This window comes from Nycticebus coucang, chromosome 5 (assembly GCF_027406575.1).
Source record: "Nycticebus coucang isolate mNycCou1 chromosome 5, mNycCou1.pri, whole genome shotgun sequence".
NCBI classification, from domain to species: Eukaryota; Metazoa; Chordata; class Mammalia; order Primates; family Lorisidae; genus Nycticebus; species Nycticebus coucang.
The window spans coordinates 94,471,208-94,491,063 of record NC_069784.1 but is presented as its reverse complement, the minus strand read 5'-3'; the positions used below and the strand labels follow the sequence as shown (position 1 = coordinate 94,491,063).

General features: G+C 36.4%; 1 protein-coding gene across 2 annotated transcripts in view; it reads left to right on the top strand.

The window, feature by feature from the left end:
* ROS1 (ROS proto-oncogene 1, receptor tyrosine kinase) overlaps positions 1-19,856 on the top strand; it is a 132,234-nt gene that overhangs the window by 78,934 nt on the left and 33,444 nt on the right. For both annotated transcript variants that reach the window (XM_053591541.1, XM_053591542.1), the window contains 7 exons: positions 3,717-3,919; positions 5,636-5,780; positions 6,527-6,759; positions 6,848-7,024; positions 11,794-11,962; positions 12,779-12,896; positions 15,709-15,899. In XM_053591541.1, coding sequence (XP_053447516.1) covers positions 3,717-3,919; positions 5,636-5,780; positions 6,527-6,759; positions 6,848-7,024; positions 11,794-11,962; positions 12,779-12,896; positions 15,709-15,899 — 1,236 coding nt within the window. The remainder of the gene's footprint in view (positions 1-3,716; positions 3,920-5,635; positions 5,781-6,526; positions 6,760-6,847; positions 7,025-11,793; positions 11,963-12,778; positions 12,897-15,708; positions 15,900-19,856) is intronic.

The window sequence follows — 19,856 nt, the reverse complement described above, 5'->3', positions numbered from 1 at the left end:
AGACAAAGATATTACAAGAAAAGAAAAATGTCAGATCAATCTCTCTCAAATATAGAGGCAAAAATCCTCAACCAAATATTGTCAAATTGAATCTAGCAATAAATTAATTTATAATTATACACCATGTGAGGAAAATCAGAAATAAGGCAAAGATGTAGGCTCTTATTCCTTTCAACGTTGTGTGGAAAGTCCTAGTATAATAAGCAATAAGACAAAAGGACATACAAAGAGTATTTTACAATATATTTTGTATATGTTGGCCACCTCTTTATAAAATATTATAATAAATGTTTTGTAAATAAAAGGACAGTGAGCTACAATTTCCCATATTCCCTATGTATGATGACTTTAGGGGTGAATTTTGGGAAGTGCTGTAGATCAGTAGAATAGAATAGAGACCCCAAAAGAGATCCATATAAATATAGTCAAATAATCTTTGACAAAGGGGCAAAAGTAATACAACAGAAAATAGTCTTTTCAACAAATTGTGCTGGAACAACTGGACATCCATATGCAAAAAATTTAATGTGGACACAAAATTTACACTTGTCACAAAAATTAACTCAAAATAGATCACAGACTTAAAGATAAAATGCAAAACTATAGAACTCTCAGAAAATAATATTGGATAAAATCTAGATGACCTTGGAGATGAGTTTTAAATATTACACCAAAGCCACAGTCTGTGAAAGTAAGATTTAGTGAGCTTGACTTCATTAAAATCTTTAAAAGTCTGTTTTGTGAAAGATACAGTCAAGAGGGTGAAAAGATAAGCCACAGACTGAGAGAAAAGATTTGCAAAGGACATATAAAGGACTATTATCCAAACTATGCAAAGAACTCTTAAGACTCAACAATAAGAAAATAAACAATCTGATTTAAAAAAAAGGACCAAAGATATTAACAAACACCTCACCAGAGAAGATTTACAAATAGCAATTGACATCATGTGTGATAATATAAACAAATGCTCCACATCATATGTCATCAGGGAAACGCAAACTAAAACAGCAGTGAGCTACCACAGCCTGCCTATTAGAAAAGTGAAAATCCAGAACTCTGACAACACCAAATGCAGGCAAGGATATGAAGCAATCGGAACTCATTTAGTGCTGATGGGAATGCAAAATGGTTTGGCAATTTCTTTTTTTTTTTTTTTGTAGAGACAGAGTCTCACTTTATGGCCCTCGGTAGAGTGCCGTGGCCTCACACAGCTCACAGCAACCTCCGACTCCTGGGCCCAAGCGATTCTCCTGCCTCAGCCTCCAGAGTAGCTGGGACTACAGGCACCCGCCACAACGCCCGGCTATTTTTTTTTTTTTTTTTGGTTGCAGTTTGGCCGGGGCCGGGTTTGAACCCACCACCCTCGGTATATGGGGCCGGCGCCCTACCGACTGAGCCACAGGCGCCGCCGGTTTGGCAATTTCTTACAAAACTAAACATGTTATTACCATACAACCCAGCAATCATGTTCCTTATTATTTACCCAAATAAGTTGAAGACATACATTTACACAAAAATCTGCACACAAATGTTTATAGCAACTTCATTCATAATTGTTAAAACTTGGAAGCGACCAAGAGTACTTTCAGTAGATGAAAGGATAGACTGCGGTACATCCAGACAATGGAATATTATTTAGAATTAAAGAGAAATGAACCATGAAGCTATGAAGGATATGAAGGAAACATAAATGCACAGAAGGAAGAAAAAATCAATTTGAAAAGGCCACACACTATATGATTCCAACCATATGATATTTTGGAAAAGTAAACACTGTGGAGACAGTGATAAAGTACAGTGGTTGCCAGGGGTGATGGAGGGAGGGATGAACAGGTGGAGCACGGAGGATGGTCAGGGAAGTGAAACTACTATACATGACATCATGATGGCGGATACATATCATTATTCATTTGGACATTGGGTGATGATCATGTGTGAATGCAAGTTTATTGATTGTAACTAATGTACAATCATTAGTTTTAGTGGGAGTATAAGGGAAATCTCTGTGCTTTCCTTTCACTCTTGCTGTGAACCTAAAACTGCACTAAAATGTCTTTTAAAAAAAGTCCATGCAATACCTGCTTGAAATTGAACAACACACACACAGCATACATATACACACATACTTAAAGATAAATGTCCTAAAAGTAGCATGATTTTTGTAATCATTAAAAAATATGATTTATATAATACTACCATTATTCTCTTCGAAAAGAAAGGTCAACTTAATTTTGCAGCAGTCCAGCTACATTATTAAGGGTACTTTATTGCCATCTGCTGGAAGTTTTAAGCAATTACCAGTTACCATACTCCCCTTTTCCCTGAGGCACCTGGGCATGGAGAAGTGAAAGTCAGTAGAAATCAAGAAGGCTGGGGAAGGGGGATAAAAACCTACCTAACAGTCACAATGAACACTATTCCGGTGATTGGCACACTTACAGGCCTGCCTTAAGCATTATGAAAGCTATCTATGTAACAAAACATTTGTACCCCTTTAATATTTTTAAATTTAAAATTATATATGGGGTTAAAAATACAAGAAAGAAAAATATGAATAGGAAAAACTTGTCTTCCTGTCTTGAGTAACATTTATAACACTTCAATACATCCTATCAGTTAAATAAAAGTAAAAGAATGAGAAACTTACCAATGACCTTTGAAGGAGCTGGCTTGATTAAGTCATTTAACAGTTACAGATTGTCCCTCTAATTTCTTACTGAATGCAAAGAATGTACTTTTGATTATATCAATTAATAAAGTTATAAAAGTATTTATTAAATACTTAATATGTGTCAGGCATCTGCCTGGGGTTCTGGGGAAACAAAGACAAATCAGGAAGCTTGCATTCTACTTGCAGATAAAAGAAATCACCCAAAGTAAAACTAAAACCAGAATCCAATTCGACCATTTGTCTGGTGGAAGAATATGGAGAATGTGGTGGGGACGCAGAGGAGATATTCTTCACCTGTGTTAGGGAGGCAAGCAGGGCTTCCTAGGAAGATGATGCATGAACTGAGCTCTAACAGGAGGTCACTCCAACCTGAGGAAACTGCCCTTATGAAGGGCTGGAGGGGTAGAAATCCCACACCGTTTGTAGATAGTGCAATGTGACTACAGAGGAGGGTTTTGCAGAGTCAGAGATGGGATAGAGTATTTGTAGACTAGCAGTGTCTGCTGCACACTGTATCAAGATATAGCCATTTTTGTTTCTTCAAAGAGACTATCATTTTTTCTTTTTTTTTTTTATTAAATCATAGCTATGTACATTAATGCAATCATGGGGCACCATACACTGGTTTTATAAACTGTTTGACACATTTTCATCACACTGGTTAACATAGCCTTCCTGGCATTTTCTTAGTTATTGTGTTAAGACAATTACATTCTACATTTACTAAGTTAAGAGACTATCATTTTAATAGAATTTTCATATTCATTCATCTTTTTTAAGCAAAAGTTATGTATGGTCTACAAATTTCTTTCTAACTTTGATATAATCCTTAATGTTAACTAAATTTTTTCCTCTCTTATCCATGTCTGTGTGTATATATAATCTTTGTTCTCTTCTTATTTTATTAAATGATAAACACAGATCATGTATACATTTAATGCATTTATGGGGTACAATGTGCTGATTTCGTATGCAATTAGGAATGCTTACATTGTACTAGTTAATATATCCGTCACCTTGTTTACTTCTCTTCTTATTTTAGATAAAGCATTTCTGTCTCTAGCTTCAGAAATTGCCGAACCAACTATACTTAGTGCCACCAACACTAGCCTCATAATCAAATTACCCCCGGCCAAGACAAATCTCACCGGATATGGCATCACCAGCCCTACTGCAACATACCTCGTTTATTACACAGAAGTTAATGGTGGGAAAAACAGCTCTGACTCGAAATATAGAAAGCTGGTAAGATTGGAGATAGCGGCCTTTGTCTTTTCACAATATTCCCTTTTATGACGTAAAATTATCACTGTAGTAAAATATTTTCCATAGAGTCAGAAATGCACTATTACGCAACTTTTTACAGCTGATGATTCATCCAAACATGTTATGTTCTAGTCTTCTTGTCTGGGAGTAAAGTTAAGTTTCAAGGAAGTATATTAACTCTGGCCAGTTAATGGATTGCCATGGTAATAGTATATTCTGATTGTCCTGAAAGAACTGGATTTTCTTTTTCCCCTTCCCTAATTATAAAATTATCTCCAGAAAGTGACAGGGACTTGTTTTTGTGGCATATCCAGCAGTTTGGAAATTAAGGAGTATGGCCATATGCTACTTCTTCACAGTATTTACCTAATATAAATATATTACATATTTATATTTTGAGACTGAGTTTTTTTCTGTCACCTAGGCTAGAGTGCTATGGCCTCAGCCTAGCTCACAGCAACCTCAAAGTCAAGCAATCATCCTGCCTCAGCCTCCTGAGTAGCTGGGTCTACAGGCACAGGCCACCATGCCTGGCTAATTTTTCTTTTCTTTTTTTTTTTTTCTTTTTTGGTAGTGATGAGGTCTGGCTCTTGCTCAGGCTGATCTCAAGATGATCCTCCCACCTCAGCCTCCTAGAGTGCTAGGATTATAGGCGAGAACTACCAAGCCCAGCCTATATATTATATTTTTGTCTATTATTGCCTACATGTTATGAAATGCACTGCTTTGCGTGCTCTATGTCTGTTCTTTGCCACCACTGTACCCCTATCACCTAGCACAGTACTTGGCGCCGTGTAGGCATTCACTAGATTTTTCTTGAATGAATGAATGAATGGGCACTATTCATTCTATAATTGGCATCTGTGTTTCAGTTTCCTTAGTGATGGAATCATACATATCTAGTACCTTGCTTTGTGCTTAGCTTTATTGAGCCAAGTCAAAAAGTGAAGTTGACTGTCCTCCATTGGACATTAAACACTGTATGCTCTCCCTTAAAATGTATGTGATTCCTTGTTACTTCATTTATTTTAACCTTTCTGTACACATTTCTAAAAGGAGTTGTTCCAGAGATTGGTCAAATCATTTGGCTGACCAAGGATGGGCTTATGTCCTAGGGCATTTCTGTTAGTAGAGTTAATCTGTCTGTTGTCTTCACATGAATTGATGGCTTTGCAGCCATGGTTCTCAACTTTGATGGCATATTAGAGCTTTTGAAAAATTCTGGGTCCACTATTCACCCCAGGTAACTTAATCAGAATCTCTGTGGGGTAGAATCCAGGCATAGTCTTTCCTTAAAACTTCCCAGCTGATTTCAAAGCAGCATCAAGTTGAGAATGGTTGGTTTAAGGGAAATCTCTTTTTCTCTTTATTTCTAAAAATGATTAGATAATATAACAGTCTTTTATTATATTCACTTATATATCACATATTCATAATACCAACTTGCTAAATATCTAATATCTAATATCTAAATATCTAATACAATTATACTGAATTATAGACATTCATTCTTGAAAATAGTAAACAACTCAAGTCTGAGTAAATTAGGACAGTGATATTGTCATTAATAATCTAGAAGGTAAAATAAATTAACTTGTTTGACTCTAACTATTTCTCTTTGATTAAGATTAAATATTTTTTATCAATTTGTATGAAATTTAAGAATCAGACATTGATTTAAAAAATTAATTGCAGGAATTTCAAGACAGTGTAGCCCTTATTGAAGATTTACAACCATTTTCAACATATATGATACAGATAGCTGTAAAGAACTATTATTCCGCTCCTTTGGAACATTTACCTCTGGGAAAAGAGATTTTGGGAAAAACGAAAAGTGGAGGTGAGTTATAGCCTTGATGTGGATTTCTAGAGTGCAATATTGTGACATATGTGATGTCTATATTTGTTTTTTTAATCTGAATTCTAAGTAGTTTCTGCTATGAGAATTTTTTAAGTTTCATGAGAAAAACGTATTTGTGAAAAAATATGACTTGACTCCTATTCTAACCTCTGAAGATGACTTAAAATATTTTATCAAAATGGAAAGCAATTAGGAGGTGAAATATCAGAATCACTACTGTTTGAGCAAGGAACACATTCTTAATCTCACCACACAGTGTCACCCTTTTCCCATATACTTATAGGTCTCTGCACATGTGGTGAGCTGGAAGAAACACAAGCCTTATTTCTATGTGAATTTTACTGAGGCCACTGGGATTTCAAGTTTTATAACATTACCACCTTAAAGAAAATAAATATAGAAACTAAAAAGGTGTTCTAAGAGGTGGCAGTTATTACAAGGTGATGCCATTTCTTTCCTATCCCACTGATAATATTTGCAATACTCACCTGAACTGGGTTATCCATCACTGGCCCTATCCTTGAGCTAGAGTCAGAGAATGATGTGGCTATTAGACAAAAATTTAGGCAGCCCGTTAACCATTACATAGGAGGCTGGCTTTCCTTCTGAACATCTGTCAGTCACTCTGCTCATGTGATAGGATTATTCCTCAACCAAGACTCCATTGTTTCTTCCCTTTCTGTGCTATTGCAACATCCCTTATCATTTCTTGTTATTTATTTCAGTCCCAGAGGCAGTCGGGCTCATTAACACCACTGTGCGGTCGGACACCAGCCTCCTTATATCCTGGAGAGAGTCTCACAAGCCAAATGGACCTAAAGAATCAGTCCGCTACCAGTTGGCAATCTCACACCTGGCCTTAATTCCCGAAACTCCTCTAAGACAAAGTCAATTTCCAAATGGAAGACTCACTCTCCTTGTTACTCAACTGACTGGTGGAAATCTGTATGTGTTAAAGGTACATCGAGTATGTTGGACACTCTTTATGGCCATTCTTAAGTGCATGGTCCTGAAAAGCCTAAGCAATTCTTCTTTTCTACAAAAAGGTTCTGGCCTGCCATTCTGAGGAAATGTGGTGTTCTGAGAGTCATCCTGTCACTGTGGAAATGTTTGATACAGCAGAGAAACCTTATGCCTTGGTTCCAGCGAACACTAGTTTGGAATTACATTGGAAGGCTCCTTCTAATGTTAACCTCATCAGATTCTGGTTTGAACTCCAGAAGGTAGAATTTATATGCAAATCTTTATTTTGTGATAAAGAAGGAATGGGAAGGCCCTTTTCGTATGTTAAGGGAATTCTTGCATATAAATAAGCAATATACAGGGTGTCACGTAGAAGCAGGATATTATCCAGACTAATTTCTGATAGAAAAAATTCCCAGGGAGATTAATTTGCTCTTAGAAGGCTCCACATACAAGGGTATAAATTATAAGGTGCTGATTTCATAATATTTTACTTGTTTAGATGTTAACATGGTTCTCTAGTTTAAAGTCCATATCAAATTGGTGTTTTCTATGAAAAAGAAGAAACAAACAAAAAACCAAGGCCTTATTTAGAAATGTCCTTTCAACCATTTGAAGGTCATGCTGTAACAGGAGAGAAGTGAAATAGTATAAAGCTAGTTTATTCTACACTAGTTTGATGTTAGCTTGTAAATGTTAAATGGTTCCCCATCCCGAACTCTTCAAACTTTAAGAAATATAAAAGTACCCACTGAATTCTAAGGCACAGTTAGTCTGATTAGTTCACTGGTAGAGAAAGTCACTGTTGACATTTATGGTGATGACACAGAGTGGACTACTGTGTTATTATAATTGCTACTTGTCATCGTCTCTGTTATGTATTTGCACATATGTGTTTGTGTATATTTGGGCCTATGTACGTGTATACATTTGTAAAGATTGGTTAGGAATATTTTTTGGTCATGGCAACTTAAATGTAAATTAATATAGTGTGGCTTCCCTATTTCTTTAAAAATGAAATTGTTCCCCAGGACATTTTTAGAATTTATCACATAAGATATATTTCATGGCCTTGTACTTTTTAAATAACAACTATGAAAAATATGTAACAACTAAATATTGAGTTGCTAAAATCAAAGGCCGTAGTTTAATTGGACTTTTCCCATTGAGCGTGTTTCTGATGATTTGTTGTCTATTTAAAAAAGTGCTCTATTTATAAAAATGCAGTTAAATTTGAAACATCGGAGAACTGCCTTATTTTGGGACATGTATTTAAGTAAACTTACTTCAGTCTAAAGTCAAGGGACAGTATGTAAATTCCATTTCCTAGGTCAAAGAAATGAAATGGAAAAGGACCTTAGAGATAATAATGCTTTAGCCTTTCATTTCCCTGATGACCAGACACCATGATGAGCCAGATTTTACCAGCCAGGCAGAGAAGGATCCCAGGATTGACTCATCCCTACAGTACTTGGGTGCTGTCCATGGAAGGAACAGGAGTGATTAAGTCATTCATCCCACTCCTCAAAGTTTGGGGAGGGCAGCAGACAGGACATCCTGGTCCAGTCTTCATGACTTTGATGTGATGCTTTTTTGTTTCCAAATTTCCTCTGTTTTTACATTTGCTCAACACACATTCCAGACAGACCATTTAGAAAATTGTGAAGCCAAAAATGTTATTCCATGTGTGAAGCCCACTACAGGCACTAACTGATGAGCACAGTAGAAGGCTGCATTCTGGGAGGGTTGGTGAGTGACATCCAGTCAGAATACGCTATTTCTTTTGAACAACTTAAATCTACCGTCATTATGACAGAACAACTGGCAATGATATCATTAACTCCATACCGAAATTCTGAGGCGTGGGTAATGAAAGGGGAGTCGATGTCTTCTTAATTTAAGAAAGAAAAGAAGAAGAAAATAATAAACTTTCAGTCTCTGTCTTTTCTGTCAAGATTTCCGTATCTAGAAAATGAAGGAATTAGAACATAGGGCTCAGTCACTATCTAGATATTAAATTCCATACGTTTTAAAAATCACAACAGTGTGTAGAAAAAGAACACTTTCGACTTAAGGTAGAGGAGAAACAAAGTAATTTTGTTTTGGCAAATTCTTTCATGGAAGTCCATTAAAATTGTGTTTTTCTCAGCTTTCCAGGAAAATCCCTACCAGAACTTAAAATCTCTGAAGTTCCAAACTCTCCAACATCATAGATCACAATCCCTGCCCAAATACTTTGACAATCCCTCTTTGGTAGCTTTCACCCTTGCACTTGTTGGCCTCCGACAGATGGAAAGTTCTGACACCCTTGTGATTTACTGGGCCAGCCAGTGGCGCCTCTCCAAGTTGGTGGTCTGCCCAGACTTTCATTGCTGTAGTGAGGCCAATACTCCGCAGTTTTCCAGATGTACCCTTGGTCAAACATCTCCTTGACATTTGAAGGAGCTCTGATAATTTCTGGATGGTATGGAATGTTGGGTCACTTAGACTATTTACTATTGGGAGTTTCTTTCAGATCATTAAGGTTCCAAAAAGGGCTGAATTTTCTTAAATCCAGGAATTAATTTTTCTCTCTTTGAATGTTCAGAGTAAAAAAAAATTTTTTTGAGATATAGAGTTTTATTTGTTGCCCTCAGTAGAGTGCAGTGGCATCATAGCTCACAGTAAGTTCAAACTTTTGGGCTCAAGCTACCCTCTTGCCTCAGCATCCCGAGTAGCTGGGACTATAGGCGCCCACCACAATGCCCACCTACTTTTAGAGATCGGGTCTCACTCTTGCTCAGGCTGGTCTAGAACTCCTGAGTTCAAGGAATCCAGCCACCTTGACCTCCCAGAGTGCTAGAATTACAGGCCTGAGCCACTGATCCTGGCTCTGTTTAGAGTAAATATTATGGATTCAATACACCTGTTTTATCAAGCTGTATGTCTCAATGGGATTGATAGATTTATGAGTTTAATGCAGGCAGGATCCCTGACATCAGCACTTCTATTTTCTTCTTTTTTATTCCTTCCATTCCTTTGCCCCCTTTCTTTTTTATACATGGTGGTCTACTTTGTGAAGGTGCTATACAGAATCATTCCTAATTGAATAAGAAACCAATATAAAGTCTCTCTCCAATGAAATGATGTGACCTTATCAGTGCTAGATAGAAAAGAAGATAGAAATTAAGTTTATTTATGGCAAATGGCCTTCTTAGGAAACTCTACTAAGGAAAATACAACAAGAATCCTTGACAAAATGACATATCCTCTGTCTTTTCACATTTGCAAGTTAAGTAAAAAAAAAAAATCATTTTAAATAATGATATGAATAAGCTGAATAACATGTACACATACTAAAAAAATAATGTCACAGAAAGAGTTTCAGGTAGCTTATAATTAAAATCCCAACATCTAAAATGAAATGAAAAGGAGATTTACTGTGTTTAACTTCTAACCTTGCTATTTTGTAGTTGCCTGGTGGTAGACAAAAATTTCCTTCTTTTGGTGGCCTAGGCTTCCTATGTATAAAAATAAAGAATCTGGTTGCATGCCTGAAGAGAATATTAGGAGGAAAGTAATGTTTTAGTTTGTAAGTTGCTATGGACTTCTTTGAAGAAACAAAATATGTAAAAATACTATGTATAATTATTATGAAAGTAGCAAATCCCTGGAATTGAAAGTATTATTGTTTTGTAGGGTGCCGGTCCCATATGCCGGAGGTGGCGGGTTCAAACCCAGCCCTGGCCAAAAACCAAAAAAAAAAAAAGAAAGTATTATTGTTTTGATCCATCATTATCCTTCAGCTATGAATTTGCATTCTTAACCATCCTGATTCAATATAGATACCTATTCTTAGGGATAATAATAGTAAGTCATAGCTTCAAATCTTCCCTGAGAATATGAGGTCTAGAAATTCAGTTCATGAACTCATCCTAGAAGAAGAGCTACATACCTCATTGCTGAATGTCACTATGGTCACCTTTGAAGTCCTCCCGGTGGGAAACCATGCACTGACACCAGCACCTAGTCCACCTTTCAAAGCAATTTTGGAACTCTTTTTCTAGGATGGCCATTAAAGCTGTTGTCTTATTACCCTTGATGTCCTGAATGTCATGAAAATATCTTCCTTTCAATCTTTTATTTATCTTCCAGTAAAGAAAAAAGTCATTGGTGAGTGGGGAGGGTGTTCCAATACAGTTACTTTATTACTGGAAAAAAAAAAAAAAAACTCCCTCACAGACATTGCCATGTGAGCTAGTACAGTGTTGTGATGCAAAAACCCACTTTTGGACACACATTTCTCATGCCAAGATATTCAGTTAAGGTTTTCCTGTTTGTCTATTGATGTTTACTTGGTCTGCTGTGCTTCTCACAGTCAGCTGATGATTTTGATGCACAATTTGATGGCTTTTTGCAATGTTTTCATCAGTTCTGCTTATTACTGGCCACTCTGACCTCTCTTCATCAGTGATGTTTTCTCTCCCCTCTGAAAAACATTTAATCCATTTGTACACTTTTGTTTTCTTCACAGCATTTTCCCCATAAACTTGGACTATCATGTCCCTGATTTCATTTCTACTCTTGGCAAGTTTAACAAGAAATCTGTACTATTTGTTCATTGCTCTGATTCAAGCTCCCACATTCTTTCAGTGGCACATAAAAACACGCAGCCACAATAATGAACACTATCCAGTAAGTCACTGTTACAGATCAACTCAAACACAGCTCAGAGACACTGATATACCCAGGTAGTGAACCCTTGTGAGTTGTTTGTACAGTGCTGCCAACACAAGCGCTTGGTGGCAAGTGAATTTAATTATCAGGAGTGCATATCCTACCTTGGGCTTATCCTAGAACTATCATTGAAGTCAGTTGTAGATTGTTACAAAAAATAAAACAGGTGCAGGTGATGGATTAATGTTTAGGATCAAACATTCATAAAGAAGTTCTTATTCTTCAGTATAAAGATAAAGTTTTAATCACTTGCTATAAGCCTATAAACTTTTATGTTTTGAGAAACACGTTTAATTGAGACTTTTTTTCCTAGTGGAGGTACAATGAGTTTTACCACATTAAAGCTTCATGCAGCCAAGGTCCCGCTTATGTCTGTAACATTACAGATCTACAGCCTCATACGTCCTATAACATCCGAGCAGTGGTGGTTTATATGACAGGAGAAAATAGCACCTCTTTTCCAGAAAGCTTTAAGACAAAAGGTGAGTACTAACATATTCAATACTCAAAAAACACTGTAAGTGTCTAAATTCTTTTCTCAAAACCTTTTTTCATCAATCCTAGAGGTTGAAAATTTTCTTGAAAAAAGAGTACATTACTATTTCTAGAGCTTGTGTGAAGAAACAGAGAGAAGTTAGGAGACCTTATAAGCAGTAATGAGGTAACACTAGACTGGATCCTGAATTGAGAAAAATTATTTTTCCTTTTGGTATTCAGATTTACCATATAGCTATGAGATTTTGAAAATAATACTATTATTATAAATACATAATAAATATTATGTATGTATTATAATAAATATTATGTTATGTATGTATAATAGTATTATTTTCATAATATTACTATTATTAGTAATACTATTCTAAATACATAATAAATATTCAACAAATGCTTATAAAGTGGTTATTATGTTACAGTTGCTAGAAATGAAAATTGTAAAACGTCTATTAAATTATTTATAGTAGTGTTTTGAAAGATATACCATAACTTGGAGTTGATCCCTATAAAAATGGAGGGAAAATGCTCCATAACTTATGATAGCTTTTTAAATTTGCATTTATCACTTATTTTATGTCAAGCTGAGATATGTTGTTAATCCTACCACTAATCCATGTCATCTATAACTAATAAAAACTTCGGATATTCATTTAAAAATATGTGCTCATATCAGATTACTTTATTAACATTTCTTTTAATGTATTTGTTCTCTTAATAAACATGTTCTGTAGAAAGATGTAAATGTAGAGTATTTTATACTTCTAACATAATAATCAGTATTTTCTTTTTTATCCCCTAAGCTGGAGTCCCAAGTAAACCAGGCATACCCAAATTATTAGAAGGGACTAAAAATTCAATACAGTGGGAAAAAGCTGAAGATAATGGAAATAGACTTATGTACCATATCCTTGAGATCAGGTATGTCAATTTGCAAAAATACTTTTTAAACTACAAAGAGATAAGCAGTTGATTGTAATGTGATCAAAAGTAATAATATTTATTAAAGTATATTTACATATAAACCCAAAGCATTTTTAGTGTAAAGACTTTGTGTGCATTGCTACATTCTTTGACAATTCCTAGAGGTCAGTCTTGGGACTCTAACTATAAGGCAGATCACATCATTCTCAGAACTCTGTAACTACTCATCAAAACTTTAGGAAAGTCACTTGATCATAGGCTCATGCAACCAGCATTTACTTAATAACTATTTTATTTGAGAAGCTGAGCTGATGTTTAATGTTAGCTGAAGGTAAGCATGTAAGTTTTTGATGACAATTTGTTTTAGCAAGATGAATTATACCTAATGAGAGTTATTAACAAACTAGGTATTTTTCATAATGTAAAATTAGGTCAAGATCTGAAGTGCATAGTGCACACAGGATTCTCTATCCAGTGTAAAGATAACAGTTTTCAGTGTATTCCCAGAGACTGAAAATGCACCGTAAGTGAAAGACAGCCGCTGATGAACTACCCAGAGACCTGGCTAGTAAGGGGAGCCCAGTGAACCATAACTGGCTCAGAAGGACCGATTTCATGCCAACTTGAGGGGAGAATTTCAAATTCCAAAGTCCCTCGTGGTACTATGAAGCCATCTTTTAAGAAGCTCCAAGGACAAAAGTCACTTCCATAATTACAGTCCTGGCAACTTGAGCTTTAGATCTATTTTTGCTTCATCGTGCTTTGGCATTCCCATAACCTTAAACAATTTTCCTGCTCATTCTAGAGAATTCTCTTGGCCATATTTCTAACTGAAATTTTCTTGAAATTTCTGCTCCTGTTTTGCATGCAGAGTGAAATACATTCTGACCTGAAGAGCCATGTTGGCCATCTGTGGCTGTAATTGAGTTCACCAACCAGCCCAGGGTTCTTGCTAGGACCCTTTCAGTGTGTTCCCCTCAACAACACTTTAAGTGTTACTTAAGTAACTCCATGTAAATGCTTTCCAAACTCCTTGCCCCTGGTCTCTACTGTTGGGACATGGACTATAAGGTGACAGAATGAATTGTTATAACTTCAGTATCTCAAGTAAGTATCTCAAATTAAGTTAGGGCACTCTTGTAGCACTCTGTAGTGTAGTGGTAGTACAGAGCATATGAATTTGGGAGCTGAATAGACTTTATCAGTTTCCTTGGGTTGCTACAACAAAGTACCACAAACTGGGTGACTTAAACAACAGAAATTTGTTCTTATAGTCCTAGAGGCTAGAAGTTTAAAATTGAGGTTTCATGGGACTATGCTCCTTCTGACAGTTCTAGGGAAGAATCCTTTCTTCCCTTTCCTTAACCTCTGGTGTTTGCTGGCATTTCTTGGTGTTCCTTGGCTTTGGATGCATTGCTCCATTCCCCACCTTTTTCATCACATGGTGTTCCCCCTGGGTGTGTCTGTGTCCAAATAGCCCTCTTCCTCGAAGGGCACCCATCTCTGGATTAGGGCCCACCCTGCACTAGTTTAGTATGACTCTAACTTGATTACATCTGTCTAGACTTTATTTTCAAACAAGGTCATAGTCCCAAATTCTGGGTTAGAGTGAATTTGGGGGGGACACTATTCAATCCAGTACATGGATTGTGTTTAAATCTTTGCTCTTTTCTATTTTTGTACTTAAGTTTTCTCACCTGTAAAATGGGCATGATGATATCAACCTCTTTAGATTGTTGGGCTGTTGGGAAGATGCACTGAATTGAAACATTAAGCAATTATACAGTGTATTAAAATTAGAAGGTCTGAACCAATGTCAGAATTCTTCCTCATGGCCAAGGACTATTAAGAACCACTTCACTAATTCTTAAAGGGCTCTTTCTTTTGGATCGGAGTTGTTTGGTTAAACCACGAAGTTTCTGGTACTGAACATGAGACTTCATACAATGTATAAAAATGCTATGTGTGTCTTAACATTTTGCTTAGGATGGACTTCAGGACCCCTTGCTCCTGGGAACAGTTGTAACCAGCTCTGCTGCCCTCATGCTTCTGTGTTCCTGCCTGTTTCCTACCCCCATGAGGCACAGCCCTCCCTGTCCTTGCTGATCTTTCAGAATGACCTCTTGGTCAGCAGGAACATAGCCAGATTCTTCTACATATCCCTAAGCTTACTGTTGGTACCAAGCCCTGAGGCTTCTGTGATCTGAAAATTTGACAATGAAATGTTCTTCGGTGTCTGAAGACCTTGAGCTTGGGTTCTGTCAGTGATTGTGTTAAAAGCCATTCCAATGAAGTCTTTCGAAACCAGCTTTTGTGCTCTTTCTGTGTTTCATATAGGAGGCATTTGGATTGACTTTGAGGTAGAATGTAGGTCAATAGGGAAGGAAGCAATGAACCTTAGAATGTCATACTTTTTATTTTATCCATAAATGGTATGGGTAAAGCACAAATAATATGAGACTGAAAATTTAAAAAATTGCAACTTTCTAGTTAAAAATTGAGGAATAATTATCTTATATATTTGGGATTCTGAATAAAATGACACATTCCAATAGTAGAAAAAGGATGGGCCATTGATTATTTGTAACTTTCTTGGTGGGCTGAGTTGCTTGGTGCCACACATCACTGGACCTCTTTTAAAACCATGCCATGTTCTGTAGGCAAATCATGTGAGAGGAATGAGATCGGGGTAAAGCATGCCAATCTCCAGGAGATTCTGGAGTTGTCATTAAAATGGTATACAAGCAACTAGAAACAACACATATATTGTCACAATGTTTTATTTACTGTATTACCGTTTATTTTGCAGAAAGGGTACTTCATATGATTCAGAAGACCCGAATTTAAGGTGGAAAATGACATTTAATGGATCCTGCAGTAGCATTTGCACGTGGAAATCAAAAAAACTGAAAGGAATATTTCAATTCAGAGTAGTAGCTGCAAATAATCTGGGGTTTGGTGAATACAGTGGAATCAGTGAGAATATTACATTAGTTGGAGGTATGTCACTGTATCTGTCTACACTCTAGCTTGTGACATAAAGGTTCAGTGATAAAGATTGGTGCATTCTTTACATTAGCAATAGGGATGGTCACTATATCTTATCATCCAAACTATTAAACTATTCAATTCATCTTGTGTGATCTTCCTAAAACATCATTTTATCATCATGTCATTTTTCTCTTTAGCAACAATCAGCTGCTTCTTCATGCCTCCCATGTCAATTTCCCACTCCTGGAGAGGCTTCTAAGGCTGCCCATGATCTGCTCTGACTCCATCTTTCTAGCCTCATTGTCCTGTTTCTGGTGCTCTCAACAGTTTATACAGCCTAAAATGATTCTGTCTCTTCTACTGTGTATGCTATTTGAGTTTGTGATGCATTATTTTTTCAATAACATAGGCTGGAAATCCCAGTGCCATATGTGATTTTTCTTTCTATTCAGTCATCAAATTTTATTGATTTCATCATCTCAATTTCTTTCTGATGAGTTCTCATCTTCCTATTTCTACCTGGCTTTCCTAATTTCCTAAGGTATTGTTTCTTGCCTTTGCTATTGACTCAATCACACTGCTGACAGTTAATCTAGTTGAAGCACAAGCTGGAATACTTAATGCTTCTCTGAAATACCCATAACCGTTCTCCCACTGCCTTCAGAATCAACTGCAAACTGGGGTGTGGCTTGTAAGGCCTTCTGTGATTTGTCCTTCATTTGTTCATCTTTCCCAATCTTTATCCCTATGCTGCTGCCATATCAGACCAGTAAAAAGCCTTTATGTTGTGGTCTTCGGCCTTCGGTTTCCCTTAGCTGGGATTTCCTTTTCTTCTTTTTTCTCCCAATGAAAATTCTTCTCATTCTTTAATATGTAAATGAACCCATAGTGATGCTTAAATGTATTCCATAGGCAAAATAAATTCTCACATTTTATACATGCACATTCTGCATAAAAGTTACATTATTCTCATTCATATTATAGTTAGGCACCTACATAAGAGCTCAGTAAAAGAACTCTGAAAAGAACCAAGTAGTAAATAATTTAGGTTTTGCAGGCTACGTCTAATCTCTGTAGTGTGTTCTTCATTTTTTTTTTCTTTTTCAAAAAATGTAGAAATTATTCTTAGATCATGGTGGGGGTGAGAGGATGGGTACAAAATCATCCCGCAGCCACATTTGGCTCTCATGCTATAGTTTGCCAAACTCTGCACACTAAAACTACCTAAGTAAGAGAGGGTACTGTATCCATTCTTCAGTTCAATATTTGTGAAAATTAATGTGTATGAAGATATTATTAAAAATATCCAAACTACTGGGTATCCCCAAAGTCCCCCTAAAGTTAACATAAATAGGAAAAAATGGGAAATTATAGCTAATGTACCTTATTTTACAAAATACTGATTACAAAATTTTTATAAAATAATTTATAAAATATTTTCTATGGTTTGGCCACCTTTTAGTAAAATTCATTAAAAAGATAATGCAAAAAATATCTAACGTACTCAGTACTACTTGTGAAACCAATTTATAATCACTCACACTTGCATATGAAAAATGAAACACAACTATAGCCTAGGATGAAGGAGGAATGGGGACGGAGAGGGGAAGGGAGAGGATCGATAGAGGGAAGGTTAGTAGGGGAACCACACCTATGGAGCATATTGCAAGTACAAGTTGGATCTATCAGGTGTAGAACACAAATGTCTTAATGCTGTAATTGGGCAAATGAGGTGAAGGCTATGTTGATTAGTAGGATGTAAGCACTCCAATTTGTACACATAATGAACACATTGAATCCCATAATGGCATAAATGTATTTATGATCTATGAACAAATGACTTAATAATAAAAAAAGATAATGCATGTTTTTCCAGAGATTTATTTTATTTATTTTTTTCAACTCTCTCAACATTTTTATTTATTTATTTTTTTTATTAAATCATAGCTGTGTACATTGATATGATCATGGGGCATCATTCACTAGCTTTACAGACCATTTACCAAGTTTCACATATACCCTTGTAAGATGCACCACTGGTGTAATCCCACCAATCCCCTTCCCTCTACCCCCCTCCCCCCTCCCTCCCCTCCCTTTCCCCCTATTCTTAGGTTGTAACTGGGTTATAGCTTTCATGTGCAAACCCTAAATTAGTTTCATAGTAGGTCTGAGTACATTGGGTACTTTTTCTTCCATTCTTTTTTTTTTTTTCATGCTTGAATTTTATTTTATTTTATTTATTTTTTTTTGTCAATAAATCTTTTTTTTTATTAAATCATAACTGTATACAATGATATGATTATGGGGCATCATACACTCACTTCATAAACCATTTGACACATTTTTATCACAGTGGTTAACATAGCCTTTCCGGCGTTATCTCAGTTACTGTGCCAAAACATTTACATTCTACATTTACCAAGTTTCGCAAATACCCCTGTAATATGCACCACAGGTGTGATCCCACCGATTCCCCTCCCTCTACCCACCCCCCCCTTTGCCACTTCCCCCTTATTGTTAAGTTGTAGCTGGGTTATAGCTTTCATGTGAGAGTCCCAAATTAGTTTCATAGTAGGGCTGTGTACATTGGGTATTTTTTCTTCCATTCTTGGGATACTTTACTAAGAAGAATATGTTCCAGCTCCATCCATGTAAACATGAAAGAGGTAAAGTCTCCATCTTTCTTTAAGGCTGCATAATATTCCATGGTGTACATGTACCACAATTTATTAATCCATTCGTGGATCGATGGGCACTTGGGCTTATTCCATGACTTAGCAATTATGAATTGAGCTGCAATAAACATTCTGGTACAAATATCTTTGTTATGATGTGCTTTTTGGTCTTCTGGGTATATGCCCAGTAGAGGGATTACAGGATTGAATGGCAGATCTATTTTTAGATCTCTAAGTGTTCTCCATATCTCTTTCCAAAAGAGATGTATTAATTTGCATTCCCACCAGCAGGGCAAAAGTGTTCCCTTTTCTCCACATCTGCGCCAACATCTCTGGTCTTGGGATTTTGTGATATAGGCTAGTCTCACTGAAGTTAGATGGTATCTCAAAGTAGTTTTGATTTGCATTTCTCTGATGATTAAAGATGATGAACATTTTTTCATATGTCTGAAGGCCACGCGCCTGTCTTCTTCAGAGAAGTTTCTCTTCAAATCCCTTGCCCAGCCTGCGATGGGATCCCTTGTTCTATTCTTGCTAATGCGTTTGAGTTCTCTGTGGATTCTGGTTATTAAACCTTTGTCAGAGACATAACCTGCAAATATCTTCTCCCATTCTGAGGGCTGTTTGCTTGCTTTACTTACTGTGTTCTTGGCTGTGCAGAAGCTTTTTAGTTTGATCAAGTCCCAGTAGTGTATTTTTGAAGCTGCTTCAATTGCCCGGGGGGTCCTCCTCATAAAATACTCACCCAGACCGATTTCTTCCAGGGTTTTCCCTGCACTTTCTTCTAGTATTTTTATAGTTTCATGTCTTAAGTTTAAATCTTTAATCCAGTGAGAGTCTATCTTAGTTAATGGTGAAAGGTGTGGGTCCACTTTCAGTCTTCTACAGGTTGCCAGCCAGTTCACCCAGCACCATTTGTTAAATAGGGAATATTTTCCCCACTGAATGTTTTTAATTGGCTTGTCAAAGATTAAATAACGGTAAGTAGCTGGATTCATCTCTTGGTTCTCTATTCTGTTCCAGACATCTACTTCTCTGTTTTTGTGCCAATACCATGCTGTTTTGATCACTATTGATTTGTAGCATAGTCTGAGATCTGGTAGCGTAATTCCTCCTGCTTTGTTTTTATTTCTGAGTAATGTCTTGGCTATTCGAGGTTTTTTCTGATTCCATATAAAATGAAGTATTGTTTTTTCAAGATCTTTAAAGTATGACAGTGGAACTTTAATAGGGATTGCATTGAAATTATATATTGCTTTGGGTAGTATAGACATTTTAACAATATTGATTC